This window comes from Garra rufa, chromosome 6 (genome assembly GCF_049309525.1).
Source record: "Garra rufa chromosome 6, GarRuf1.0, whole genome shotgun sequence".
Taxonomy (NCBI): domain Eukaryota; kingdom Metazoa; phylum Chordata; class Actinopteri; order Cypriniformes; family Cyprinidae; genus Garra; species Garra rufa.
The window spans coordinates 7,795,134-7,810,513 of NC_133366.1; the positions used below are offsets into that span (position 1 = coordinate 7,795,134).

The window sequence follows — 15,380 nt, forward strand, 5'->3', positions numbered from 1 at the left end:
TATGTACATGCTTATCTAAATGTAAAATGGTAACTAATGTAATTATGAATAAATGATTTACTCATAGGAAATGATACTCTCTGCTGGCTCATGTTGCTCTTCAAAATACAATCATTTATTATCAGAGTCACACACTTGTTCTCAGTGAAAGCTGACTTCTTCACTGTTCAGGATCATCTGGAGAGCTCATGTGTGTAAAGCAATAGAAATGTTTATTTTTTTATTTGTTGTTTGTTTTTGTGATGTACTCCACGGTTTATCTTATTTTCCAGGAGTGCAACTCTGAGTTTTTATTGTGAGCAGATAAAAATAATAGCAGACCCTTTACAAATATTAGATTATGCCCTACTCTTTTCTGCAGCTGGTGTTGTTAAAATCCAAGTAAGCACAACATTGTCTCTGTAAACTCCTGTATCCCACACACACATCAGCACTTGATCACTGTGACTGCAGTTTTGTTGATTCTGTTGACTTTAATGTGTCTGTCGTGATCCATATTCACCATCATTTAACAAACGTAAGCTCTACATGAAACACACAGAAACAGATGCATTATGGAGCATTACTGCTGACACACATCTGTACAGAAGATTGAGTTCAAATGACATTACTATATGACACATGAATTATTGCTACTTACTGCAGTCTCTCCAGTTTATAATGTGGATCATCTTTTATAGCAGAGAGCAGCTGCACACTTGACTGTCCTAGATTATTCATAAACACATCCAGGTCTCTCAGGTGTGAGTTTGATCTCAGAGCTGAACTCAGAGCAGCACAACCTTCATCTGTGATGCCACAATCCCTCATCCTGCAGAACAATGACACACTCTTCACTTTCAGTTCAGTGTTTTATTAGTTTTTGTTTACTTTGGTCTTACTATGTGTTAATGTAAATCACTGTGATCTCAACAACATTATAATGATAGATCTTAGTATAAACAGTCCATCTGACGTATTTCATTTTTATCAGGCTCCTATGTATAGGTTTCTACCTAAGTACTGGTAATTCTGATTGGGCTGAGGCTATGATTTTAGTGAGTTTAAAGTAAAAGTATTTGATGGATGTATACTCTGTCAAGAGCATTCACTCTGTATCATTATCACATTTTTGACCAAGGTGGCTTTTAGAGGGTTTTGCATCTGAACTCTTTATATATATTTGCATATGATCTTACCTCAGTTTCTCCAGTTTACAGTGAGGATCCTTCAGTCCATCAGAGATCAGCTTCAGACCTGCATCTCTTAGTTTATTCTCAGACAGATCCAGTTTTCTCAGGTGTGAGGAGTTTGATCTCAGAGCTGAACTCAGAGCAGCACAACCTTGAGCTGTGATGCCACAATCACTCAACCTGCAGAACAACGACACACACTTTACACTTAGATTAGCAAAAAATGTCACAAACACAGACTATGATATGAACACTACATTTACAGGTCCTTCTCAAAAAATTAGCATATTGTGATAAAGTTCATTATTTTCTGTAATGTACTGATAAACATTAGACTTTCATATATTTTAGATTCATTACACACAACTGAAGTAGTTCAAGCCTTTTATTGTTTTAATATTGATGATTTTGGCATACAGCTCATGAAAACCCAAAATTCTCAAAAAAAAAAATCTAAAAAAATTAGCATATTTCATCCGATCAATAAAAGAAAAGTGTTTTTAATACAAAAAAAGTCAACCTTCAAATAATTATGTTCAGTTATGCACTCAATACTTGGTCGGGAATCCTTTTGAAGAAATGACTGCTTCAATGCGGTGTGGTATGGAGGCAATCAGCCTGTGGCACTGCTGAGGTGTTATGGAGGCCCAGGATGCTTCGATAGCGGCCTTAAGCTCATCCAGAGTGTTGGGTCTTGCGTCTCTCAACTTTCTCTTCACAATATCCCACAGATTCTCTATGGGGTTCAGGTCAGGAGAGTTGGCAGGCCAATTGAGCACAGTAATACCATGGTCAGTAAACCATTTACCAGTGGTTTTGGCACTGTGAGCAGGTGCCAGGTCGTGCTGAAAAATGAAATCTTCATCTCCATAAAGCTTTTTAGCAGATGGAAGCATGAAGTGCTCCAAAATCTCCTGATAGCTAGCTGCATTGACCCTGCCCTTGATAAAACACAGTGGACCAACACCAGCACCTGACATGGCACCCCAGACCATCACTGACTGTGGGTACTTGACACTGGACTTCAGGCATTTTGGCATTTCCCTCTCCCCAGTCTTCCTCCAGACTCTGGCACCTTGATTTCCGCATGATTTCCAAATTTTACTTTCATCCGAAAAAAGTACTTTGGACCACTGAGCAACAGTCCAGTGCTGCTTCTCTGTAGCCCAGGTCAGGTGCTTCTGCCGCTGTTTCTGGTTCAAAAGTGGCTTGACCTGGGGAATGCGGCACCTGTAGCCCATTTCCTGCACGTGTCTGTACACGGTGGCTCTTAATGTTTCTACTCCAGACTCAGTCCACTGCTTCCGCAGGTCCCCCAAGGTCTGGAATCGGTCCTTCTCCACAATCTTCCTCAGGGTCCGGTCACCTCTTCTCGTTGTGCAGCGTTTTCTGCCACACTTTTTCCTTCCCACAGACTTCCCACTGAGGTGCCTTGATACAGCACTCTGGGAACAGCCTATTCGTTCAGAAATTTCTTTCTGTGTCTTACCCTCTTGCTTGAGGGTGTCAGTGATGGCCTTCTGGACAGCAGTCAGGTCGGCAGTCTTACCCATGATTGCAGTTTTGATTCAGATGATTAGGTTAATAGCTCGTTTAGAGAACCTTTTCATGATATGCTAATTTTTTGAGATAGGAATTTTGGGTTTTCATGAGCTGTATGCCAAAATCATCAATATTAAAACAATAAAAGGCTTGAACTACTTCAGTTGTGTGTAATGAATCTGAAATATATGAAAGTCTAATGTTTATCAGTGCATTACAGAAAATAATGAACTTTATCACAATATGCTAATTTTTTGAGGACCTGTACATGCACATCATAAAAATGGTTATTGCAGAAAGCTGTAGAAGACATGAAAGCAGCACTGAGTGAACATGCTCTGTGTAGCAGCTCTACATCCGGAATTTTAAAATGCCTCCTCATTGGTTATAACACAATGTTATCATCATGTGACATAATTTAGTGCTGACATGTACAGAAATATACAAAAGAAAGTATACTAATACTAGGACTCAAACTGTTGAGGTGTGATGCAACAACAGATGCACTCAGTTACATGATGACAGTTAACAGATGACAGTTACATGTCATCACACAATACAAAGCACCAGGGGCCTCATGTATCAACGCTGTGTACGCACAAAAACTTTGCGTACGCCAGATTTCACGCTCACGTTTGGATTTACTAACGATGAAATTAACATGAGAATGTGCGTTGATCCACGCCAACTCCATGTCTGGCGTACGTGTATTTTTTGTGCGTGTGTTTGTTTTATTTCCCTTGGCGACTCCTAGAGGCAATTATTTTTAATTGCACACTACAAAGTATCGCACCAACACATGTGAAAAATATTGCTATTAATTTATAATTGATAAAATGGGTTAATTGAGACAATATTTTTCTACCAATTATGTGATTAAGAACATATAAAAGCATTTGCAAATGTATACAACCCTTGGTCTATGGCAATGTTGTCCTTATACATCAATGGCCGAATCCGAAGGGAACGTTTAGGGATCACAGTGATTTTCTGGCCCACGATGATGACTGGCTTATAAGCCGTTTCAGATTTCCAAGAGCTATCCTCTTGGAGCTCTTTCCTGAGTTGGGTCCAAATTTGGAGACAGCGAGGAGCCACGCATTACCCGTTCCCTTAAAGGTGCTGATAAGTCTTGGTTTCCTGGCAAATTGTTCTTTCCAATGGGAACTGGCAGATCGCTCGGGGTTAAGCCAGTCGTCTTTGAGCCGTGCAATGCCAGCTGTATGGGACGGGATCATCCGCATGTCTAGCAGGTAGGGATGCACCGATACCAATCGGTCGATAAAGCTTGCGCGTTTTGTCAGTAAAGCCGGTTCTGTAATCAGCGGTAAATGCCATCAGGTGCGTGAATTCACGTTGAACCGTATATACTACACACAGCCGTTGTTTACCGACGAGCTGCGCATAGCAATGTTCATTATCAATGTGAATGTGCGCAGCTCGTCTGTAAACAACGGCTGATTACAGAACCGGCTTCACTGACAAAACGCGCAAGTTATCGACCGATACATATCGTGCATCCCTACTAGCAGGTATATAAGATTTCCATACCATGCAGTTGACCAGCCAAACAAAGCGCAATTTGCAGCGATCACCGGTTTTCCTAATGTAAGCGCAAGCGATCGACTGCACGGAAATTGCTATAAAGGCGCCATCTGAAGAACAATTTGGATAGGTGAATCGGAAACAGCTAAGTTTTACTTTATTTTATTTTATTGAGCGCAATTATTTAACTGCATATCAGGAGACCGCGGTTATCCATTAAAGACGTGGCTGTTAACCCCCCTCAACAACCCACAAACTGACCAAGAGCATAAAGACAACGTTGCACTTATTCAAACAAGATATTTTACCATTACAAGACAACGATGTTCATCTGCTTGCGCTCTATGACTCTGACTGATGCGCTGAAACGTAGGCTAAGTCGCCGCTGTTCTCCACCTGCACCTTTACATCAGACCATTTCTTTTTTAATTCATTCATAGTGCGATGTTCAGACCCCACTGCGTTAACCGCGTCAGCTAAACTCTCCCACTCTATTTTTTTTTTTTTTACAAACTTGCAAATAACAGTTTTTCTCCGGTCTACCGGTGAGGAGCACCTTCAAATCACATTCTGTTAAGTTTCTCTTGCTTGCTTTTTCGTTTGGTTTTGCCAAAGTGGAGTCATTACCATATTAATACGGGGGAGGAGGCAGGGAGGGGTTTTGCGCTCGTGCATGTGCGCTCAATTTCACGTTAATTCGGATGTACAAAGAGATATGCGTGGAATTCCGCGTACGCAGTGTTTCATACATCTGATTTTTTTACTGCGTACGCACATTTACAGCTTTGTCCGTACGCAATGTTTTAGTAATAATTCAACGCAAGTCTTTGTACATGAGCCCCCTGGTCTTTATACATTTGATGATCCAAAAGTCCATTTAGAATGATCTAAACTGATATGGGTTAATATTTCCCTCCTTTCTCTCGTCTATATTTTGTATTAATGCAATCATGCAATCATTCAAAATTCAGAGAACAATTATTGTGTATTTTCAGAATACATGATGAACAGTGTTTTACTCAGAAGAGGAAATACATAGGGATTAATATTATTCTTTTTTAAATTCAAGCAACAAAGAGAGAAATCAAGAGAGAGCAACATTCAAAAGCAATAAGTGGATTGAAGTGTTGCTGATGTTCTTGTGTGGAGAAAAAAAGTTCAAATAAAAGTAAAATAAGAGAATAACAGGTTAATTTTTTTTCCTAAATGCACGCTAAAATTATTGACCTAATAATAATCATGAGAATAATTTTTTTTCAGTTAGATAAACCTTGAATAGCTAACTCAGTTAGATTGTTAGACAGTTAGACTGCATTTAGAAATGATCATATTTTTATTTTCATGTTGAGATTCACATGATCTTACCACAGTATCTCCAGTTTACAGTGAGGATCCTTCAGTCCATCAGAGATCAGCTTCAGACCTGTATCTCCTAGATTATTCTCAGTCAGATACAGTTCTCTCAGGTGTGAGGAGTTTGATCTCAGAGCTGAACTCAGAGCAGCACAACCTTCATCTGTGACACCACACTCACTCAACCTGCAGAACAACAACACTCTTCACTCTCAATTTATCAGAAAACTTTCTATGTATTTTAGTTGTTCATTTACATGACAATGTCATTTTGGGGGCCTGAAAACGCAAACTTTTTAAAACGGGTTTGAGAATGCAATTTCTTTGGAAACAATACAGTTATGATCTCTGTGTAAACTATAAAAGCGTGAATTTGTAAAAAACAAAGGAGGTGACATCACACATGTGTATTACGTGTTTGGTCTATAGGCTTGAGCAAGCAGTGTTGCCATTTTATGATCAGATATTTGTCTTTTTAAATACAAAATTGAATTAATAACTACATATATTTGAACAATGACATTTTATTGTCTTAATAACTAGTAAAACTACACATTCTGAACACGTTTTAAGCTGTTTATATAGTTAGTTAATATGCTACCTAACTGATCAACAATTACAGGTAAGAGCTAATGATGTGTATTTAAATCATTATTGAACAATTGCAGCTAGCAGCTTTATTCAGATTGAACTCCTAAACACATCTCTCCATCTCTCTCCAAACTGAACACTATAGCTGTTCAATGCCTTCCTCTTTTGTGTAATTTAGAGGAAACATATGCCTTATATTTGTGAGTCGCTTTTCAAAAGTTGATAAAATTTGCCAAATAAATGAGAAAAACAGCCAAATTTGTTGTTAGGTTCCAAGTTAAAGGTTCAGAGTGTAGTCTAAAACATTGTTAATCTAGCAACAAAATTGCTAAACTGGCAACATGAACATAAATTAAGAGTGTTACAAAAATATCTGTGAGCGCATATAATGAAATATAAAGTGCATAACATCCTAAAAGTTGTGAAGCTCACTCTGAAGCTGATAAACTCTGAGGTTACTATCCATTTGCATTATATGGACTGACAGTATTCATTTGTGTTTATTTGATGGAATAAATTCAAATAAATCTGTTGTGACATGAAAGTAATTGATAAGAGAATTTTTATATTTTGGGTGAAGCGTCCTTTAATGTAAATGATGATAGACCATAATATATATAATTGTTTCAGTTGAGATTAATGTATGATCTTACCTCAGTTTCTCCAGTTTACAGTGAGGATCCTTCAGTCCATCAGATATCAGAGTCATACCTGTATCTCCTAGATTATTCTCAGACAGATCCAGTTCTCTCAGGTGTGAGGAGTTTGATCTCAGAGCTGAACTCAAAGCAGCACAATCTTCATATGTGACGCCACAATTAATCAACCTGCAGAACAATGCCACACTTTTCACTCTCAGTTCAGTAGAAAAATGACACACACAGACTACAATATTAAATGCTAAATCTGTGTGTGTGTGTGTGTGTGTGTGTGTGTGTGTGTGTGTGTGTGTGTGTGTTTTACATCTCAGGAGGTATTATTATTTTGTCAAATGTCTGAGTGGATGTTTACACAACAGCATTTTCAACTAAAAACAGAAAACATTTATGTGTTGTTGTTCATTTACAATGCAATTTCTTTGGAAACAAAAGCATTACCATCTCAGTGTAAACTATAAAATTTCAATTGAATTTGTGAAAACTGTGATGTCTCACACATATGTATTACATGTTCTGACTATATAGGCTTGTGAGTTTCTTTACAAAGTCAAAGTCAAGTCAAAAGTCAAAGTCAACTTTATTGTCAATTCTGCCACATGTACAGGACATACAGAGAATTGAAATTGCGTTACTCTCAGACCCATGGTGCATACAAGTAACATTAAACACAAAAAGTAACATTAAATACAAACAGTAACATTAAATACAAAAAGTAACATTAAATAGGAAGGTAGAATTTAAAAAAGTATGAATAAATACAAAAATAAACATGTAATATATAAAATGAAAAATACAATATACAAGTAAGGGCACATGGTAGAGAGTGCAAACCATGTAAACAATATAGTGCAACAGAGCTTGTAAGTGTGTAAAAATGTCAGAGCAGACTTGTAACTGTCTTATGAGCAGTGTGAGGTAGTAGGCAGACCAATGCTGCACAAAGTGACTGGTGCAGGTCAGTGTGTGTGTGTGTGTGTGTGTGTGTGTGTGTGTGTGTGTGTGTGTGTGTGTGTGTGTGTGTGTCAGAGTTCAGAAAGTTTGTGAGGCAGAATAGGAGAGTGAGGGGAGTGGTGGCAGAGCAGGGAGAGAGTTGAGCTTCCTGACAGCCTGATGGATGAAGCTGTCCTTCAGTCTGCTGGTCCTGGCCTGGAGACTCCGCAGTCTCCTCCCTGATGGCAGCAGGCTGAAGAAGCTTTGCATTGGGTGGGTGGGATCAGCTGCTATGCAGAGGACTTTTTTGGTGAGACGTGTGCTGTAGATGTCCTGGAGGGTGGGGAGAGGGACACCAATGATCCTCTCAGCTGCTCTGACTATGCGTTGGAAAGTTTTTTGGCAGGACGCATTGCAGGCTCCAAACCACACAGTGATGCAGCTCGACAGGATGCTCTCGATGGTTCCTCGGTAGAATGTGTACATGATGGGGGCTGGTGCTCTTGCTCTTCTTAGTTTGCGGAGGAAGTAGAGACGCTGCTGTGCTTTCTTGGCCAGTGCAGTGGTGTTGTTCATCCAGGAGAGATCCTCAGTGATGTGCACACCCAGGAACTTGGTGCTGCTCACTCTCTCCACAGACGCACCGTTGATGATCAGAGGAGCGTGCTGAGTGTGGGCTCTCCTGAAGTCAACAACAATCTCCTTTGTCTTCTCCACATTCAGAGAGAGATTGTTGTCTCCACACCACGTGGCCAGGTGGCTCACCTAGCTTCTGTAGTTTGTCTCATCCCTGTTGTTAATGAGACCCACCACAGTTGTATAAAACTGCCTGCTTGAACATCTCACTGTCCCGCTCTCCGACACAAGATCTCTCTTATCATGTTGAAAAACTATGGCAAGTAGACATACTTCCCTTTCAGCCTACAAAGGACAAGCAGGACAGAGATGCTCTTACAATGCTGGAAACCAAAACAAAGAGAGTTGAAGTGGATGGAGTCTCTCGCTACGCAACTCCTCTTCTTCGCAAAGGGAATGCAACGGCCTTGCATACAGGCCCAGAATCAGTCATGGCTCTCCTAAGGGCCACTGAACGCCGTTTGACTAGTAATTCAGAACTAGCGGAGGTCTACAACAAAGAAATCCACAAACTCGAACAGGCGGGATATGCGATAAAACTCACTCCAGAAAAGGCTAAAGGTACTGATGAATCCTGGTTTATTCCCCACCATGTTGTACATCACAATAACAAAGCGCGGGTTGTGTTCAACTGTTCTTATCAGTTTCACCAATCTTCTCTGAACGACCAATTGGTCCCAGGTCCTACTTTGGGTCCATCATTGCTGGGAGTTCTCCTCAGATTTCGACAATACCCTGTGGCTATCAGCGGAGACATTCGTTCAATGTTTCATCAAGTCCGCCTCCTACCAGACGATCAGCCATTACTGCGCTTCTTGTGGAGAGATTTGGAAAGGGAGAGGAGTCCTGACATCTATGAATGGCGTGTTCTTCCGTTTGGCACAACATGTAGCCCATGCTGTGCCATTTACGCACTCCAGCGCCATGTCATGGATCATTGTGAAGGCAATGAAAATGTAGTAGACTCTGTGTTAAAAATGTGGATAACTGTTTGCAGTCCCTTTCCTCGACTGATGAGGCCAAACAGCTCATAGACACCATGAGAGCATTACTATCAGCTGGGGGGTTTGACATAAGACAGTGGGCCAGTAACTACCCAGAGGTAATCGCTCATCTACCTACCGAGGCTCGATCAGAGAGCTGCGAGCTATGGCTGACTGCAAACAAAACAGACCCACAAGAGTCTACACTCGGGCTCTCTTGGCACTGCACTTCTGACAAGCTTGGCTATCGAAATCGCCCACTATCAACTGAGCCTCCTACCATGCGGAACATCTATAGAGTGCTAGCCTCTCAATATGACCCTCTTGGTTATATTTTGCCTTATACCACCTGAGCTAAAATCCTTGTTCAATATCTGTGGATAAACAAAAGAGGCTGGGATGACCGTATTGGGGAGGATATGCTCGACAAATGGCAAGAGTGGACTAATGAACTGCAGTATCTCCCCATGGTAAGCATGCCAAGGTGCTATTTTCCAGTCTGTCCAGAACCTGACAAATACAAAATCGAACTGCATGTGTTCTGCGATGCTTCAGAGAGGGCCTATGGTTCGGTGGCATATCTGCGATCTCAAGATGAGGAAGGTAGAATCCATACCTCATTTGTTATGGCCAGATCCCGTGTTGCACCCAAAAAGCAACTATCAGTGCCCCGATTGGAACTGTGTGGTGCCCTTACTGGAGCCCAACTGGCTAAACTCCTCTCGACTGAAATTACTCTACCCATCCATAACATCAATCTCTGGACAGACTCCACCACAGTTCTTACGTGGATCAAATCAGAATCCTGTCACTACAAAGTGTTTGTTGGAACACGGATTGCTGAAATACAGGAATTGACCAGTTCTGATAACTGGAGATATGTGGACTCAGAACTAAATCCTGCTGATGACATTACAAGAGGCAAATCTCTCTATGAGCTCTCTCATGTTTGTCAGTGGAATCAGGGCCCTTATTTCCTTCAGCAATCCCCAGAACACTGGCCAGCACAACCTACCCTATCCTCCACCGATGAGAATGAGCTAAGAAAGTCATTTTTCTGTGCTCACGTTGCTGTCCTTCAGTCTTCACTACCAGATCCAGAGCAGCATGCCACATGGGCAGACTTAGTCCAAGCCACCTACCAGTCTGTACATGGCACAATAGCACCCCCAATGTCTGCCGCACAACGCATTGAAACCGAACTGCTTCTCCTGAGACAAGCCCAACAGGATAGCTTCCCTGATGAAGTCCACATGCTTCAGACTGGCAAAGTCATACAAACTAGCAGTAGATTGAGTACTCTATCACCTGAATATGATCAAGCCTTGGGGATTATTAGGGTTGGAGGTCGCCTTCGTAAGGTCGTCCAACATCACCCCTCTCCCCCACCCCTCTCCCCCACTCCTGCAACTCCCATTCAAATCAGTGAAGATGAGGTACGCAAGGTCTTCAAAAAGAACAAAAGAAGAAAGGCACCAGGCCCTGACGGTGTCACACCAGCCTGTCTGAAAACCTGTGCAGATCAGCTGGCACCCATTTTCTCACAGATCTTCAATAGGTCTTTGGAGTTGTGTGAAGTCCCCGCCTCTCTCAAACGTTCTGAAATCATCCCCATTCCAAAGAAACCCAAAATAACAGGACTTAACGACTACAGACCTGTGGCGCTAACATCTGTCGTCATGAAGTCGTTTGAGAAACTGGTTCTGGCTTATCTGAAGGACATCACCGGACCCTTACTGGACCCCCTGCAGTTTGCTTATCGTGCAAACAGGTCTGTAGATGATGCAGTGAACATGAGTCTACATTTCATACTGCAGCATCTGGACAAATCAGGGACTTACGCGAGGATCCTGTTTGTGGACTTCAGTTCAGCCTTCAACACTATCATCCCAAACCTCCTCCTGCCCAAACTAACTCAGCTCTCTGTGCCCACATCAGTCTGTCAGTGGATCAACAGCTTCCTGACAGACAGGCAGCAGCTAGTGAGGCTGGGAAAATTCTCATCCAGCACCCGGACTATCAGCACTGGCGCCCCTCAGGGTTGTGTCCTCTCCCCACTGCTCTTCTCCCTGTATACTAATGACTGTACCTCCAAAGACCCCTCTGTCAAGCTCCTGAAGTTTGCAGACGACACCACACTTATCGGCCTCATTCAGGACGGTGACGAGTCTGCTTACAGACAGGAGGTAAAAGAGCTGGCTGTCTGGTGCAGTCATAACAACCTGGAGCTCAACACGCTCAAAACTGTGGAGATGATCATAGACTTCAGGAAAACCCCCCCTGCTCTCCCCCCACTCACCATCATGGACAGCACTGTAAACACAGTGGAGTCATTCAGGTTCCTTGGAAATACCATCTCTCAGGACCTGAAGTGGGACATTCACATAGACTCCATTGTGAAAAAAGCCCAGCAGAGGCTGTACTTCCTCCGCCAGCTGAGGAAGCTCAACCTGCCACAGGAACTGCTGAAACAGTTTTACTCTGCCATTATTGAATCCGTCCTCTGCACTTCAATTACCATCTGGTTCAGCTCAGCTACAAATTCTGATCTCAGAAGACTACGTCGGATAGTCCGGACTGCTGAGCGAATCATTGGTACAACCCTCCCTACCCTTCAAGATCTGTACTTATCCAGAGTACGAAAAAGGGCTGCCAAAATTACTCTGGACCCCTCACATCCAGCACACTCACTTTTTGAACTGTTACCATCTGGTCGGCGCTACAGAGCACTGAGCACTAGAACGACCAGACACCGAAACAGTTTCTTTCCTCAGGCAATCCATCTCATGAACACTTGATCGTGGAACATACAACACTATACATTCTTTATTCATTTTTCCGTTATTTATTTAAAGCACATACTTACTCCATTCAAATGTCTTTGCTATTTTTGCACATTGTCTGTCTTGTATACCTCTATATTGTTCTTTTTATAATATGTATCGTCTTGTCACTGTCTTTCTGTAGCACTGTGGAGCTCTGTCACAAAAACAAATTCCTAGTATGTGCAAACATACCTGGCAATAAAGCTCATTCTGATTCTGATTCTGATTCTGATTCTGATAAGGCTGGGAAACTTGATACTGATACCTTACACCCCATTGTTCTGTCACCTGACCACCCCATCACTAAACTCATCATCCAAGATTACGACAACCGACTACTTCATCCCAGTCCTGAGCGTGTCTTTGCAGAGTTGCGAAGAACTTACTGGATCATCCGAGGCAGACAAGCAATAAAGAAATACCAACGCCAATGCAGAGAATGCAGGCAATGGCGCAGTAATCCAGTTAACCCCAAAATGGCTGATCTCCCTGTTGCACGTCTTCGCTTATACCAGCCTCCTTTCTGGTCAACAGGAGTTGATTGCTTCGGACCATTCACAGTAAGGATAGGCAGAAGACATGAAAAACGCTGGGGAATCATTTTCAAGTGTCTCACTACGAGGTGTATTCACTTAGACCTTCTGCATAATATGGACTCTGACTCCTTTCTCATGGCTTTACGTCGCTTTGTTGCACGACGAGGCAAACCCTTTGAACTGATCTCTGATCAGGGCACAAATTTCAGAGGTGGGAATCGAGAACTCCAGGAAACATTCTCTGCACTTGAGCCAGAAATCCAAGAAAAACTGAGTGAACAGAGTATTTCCTTTCAGTTTAACCCTCCACATGCACCTCATTTCGGTGGCGCCTGGGAGCGTGAAATCCGCTCTATTAAATCCTGTCTTCGAGTGGTACTTAAGGATCAGATTGTGTCTGAAGAAGTCCTGTCTACTGTCCTTGTTGAGGTGGAAGGAATACTGAACTCTAAACCACTTGGCTATGTATCATCAGAGATATCTGACACAGACCCAGTCACCCCAAATCTCTTGCTGATGGGGCGGCGGGATGCCTCCCTCCCTCAAGTGGTTTATGGAACCAGAGAATTGCTTGGGAAAAGGAAATGGCGGCATAGCCAAATCATAGCTGATCAGTTCTGGAAACAGTTCATTCAGAGTTACTTGCCAAATTTACAACCACGTGCCAAATGGCGACAATCTACACCAAATCTATCCGTTGGGCAGGTAGTTATGGTTATGGACTCTCAATTGCCACGAGCCCTCTGGCCTATAGGCAGAGTAAGGAAGGTTGTGCCCAGCAGTGACGGAACAGTTCGAGTAGCGGAAGTAGCAATTGGGAACCGAGTCTACAGTCGCCCTGTTTCGAAACTAATTGTGTTACCAGAGGTGCCTACTGACACTAATGATGCATGACCTCAGAGAACAGGGACTTTTCTTTGATTTCTAATTTGCTTTGCAAATTAGGGGGCGGCTGTATAAAATCCCTGTCGAACTCTTAATTTGAAGTGCAGCTTATGTGGGCGGAGTCAGGGACGTGCCAAGACTAGTTCAGTCCACAGAATATTCTACTGCTGCCTCAAGACCGATCGTTGTTTGTTTAATGTGTGTGCGTTCATGAAAACGTAAGTTTACCTTAAATATACATTGTTTGGATATGTATGTATATGTGTAGACTCGTGTATATAGAGCTGATGTTATATTGTATGTTTCCTCGATAGTTAAGCACGTTATGAGAGTTCGATTTAAAGATATGTACAAACACACTGTTGAGATTTCTGTTCGCTGCAAATACATTCACCAATTATGCTGCTATGGAGCTGTAAGACATTTGTCTTATCAATATTCGTATTTACAGTTAGAACATATGGTTTATGTGATGTAAACGATTAATCCTAATTGATCTTGTTTGGCAAGATGGCACGTAATATCGTCTGTTCTATTATTAGTGTTGGAGCTCCACCTAGCGGCCATAAGTGAAATTACGATTGCAACTTAAAGTCTTATTTCAGTATTGTTTCATTTATAGTAATATACTTACAAGCTTTGTAAGTTGTTTGGAAGTTTATTTAATTTATTTATTGTTATTCCTTTATTTCAGAAACCACACACACACGCACAAACACAGTCACGCCTATCTGTAACAAACAGATTGTGGAATAAATCAATGTTTGAAACAGAAACTGTTGTGGATCGTTGCCCATTAACCTTCTGACAGAGGTTGAGGATAAGATGTTGGCAAGCCAGTGCATCTACGCACACATATCATAACAACAGTCGTGTCATCGGCAAACTTAATGAAGAGGTTGGAGCTGTGTGACGGTGTGCAGTCATGGGTCAGCAGAGTGAAGAGGAGGGGGCTCAGCACACATCCCTGAGGTGCCCCCGTGTTAAGAATGATGGTGTTGGATGTGTTACTGCCGACCCGTACTGCTTGTGGTCTTCCAGTGAGGAAATCCAACAGCCAGTTACACAGTGAGGTGTTGAGCCCCATCTGGACCAGTTTTGTGTGAGTTGTTGGGGGATTATAGTGTTAAATGCTGAACTGAAGTCTATGAACAGCATTCGGACATATGAGTCTTTTTTGTCCAGATGTGTGAGTGCTGAGTGGAGTGCAGTGGAGATGGCGTCATCGGTCGAGCGGTTGGGCCGATACGCAAACTGGAAGGGGTCCAGTGAGGGGGGAAGGACAGACTTAATGTGCTGCATGACTAGCCGTTCAAAGCACTTCATGAGGATGGGGGTAAGTGCAACTGGACGGTAGTCATTAAAGCATGAGGGAGATTACTTTTTTGGCACCGGAATGATCGTGGTAGCTTTAAAACATGTGGGGACGACAGCCTGGGAGAGTGAGATGTTGCAGATGTCTGTGAAGACATCAGTGAGTTCCACTGCACAGTCTCTCAGTACGCGACCAGGAATGTTGTCAGGACGCGGAGCTTTGCAAGTGTTGTTCCTGCTGAGGGATCTCCTCACACTGACCGGGGACAAAGTCATCACCTGATCACCAGGAGGGGGTGGGGTCTTCTGTGCTGTGGTGCTGTTTTGCACTTCAAAGCGAGCGAAGAAGGTGTTTAGCTCGTTCAGCAGGGTGCTGTCACAGGTCTGTGTTGGTCTGTATGCCCTGCCA

General features: G+C 42.4%; 1 protein-coding gene across 1 annotated transcript in view; it reads right to left on the minus strand.

Annotated features, from left to right (window-relative positions):
* The window catches only part of LOC141336813 (NACHT, LRR and PYD domains-containing protein 3-like), a 98,638-nt gene that overhangs the window by 34,447 nt on the left and 48,811 nt on the right, over positions 1-15,380 (minus strand). Inside the window, exons 11-13 of the mRNA XM_073842540.1 lie at positions 6,857-7,030; positions 5,625-5,798; positions 1,179-1,352 (exon numbers count right to left, since the gene is read on the minus strand). Of these exons, the coding sequence (XP_073698641.1) occupies positions 1,179-1,352; positions 5,625-5,798; positions 6,857-7,030 (522 nt within the window). The remainder of the gene's footprint in view (positions 1-1,178; positions 1,353-5,624; positions 5,799-6,856; positions 7,031-15,380) is intronic.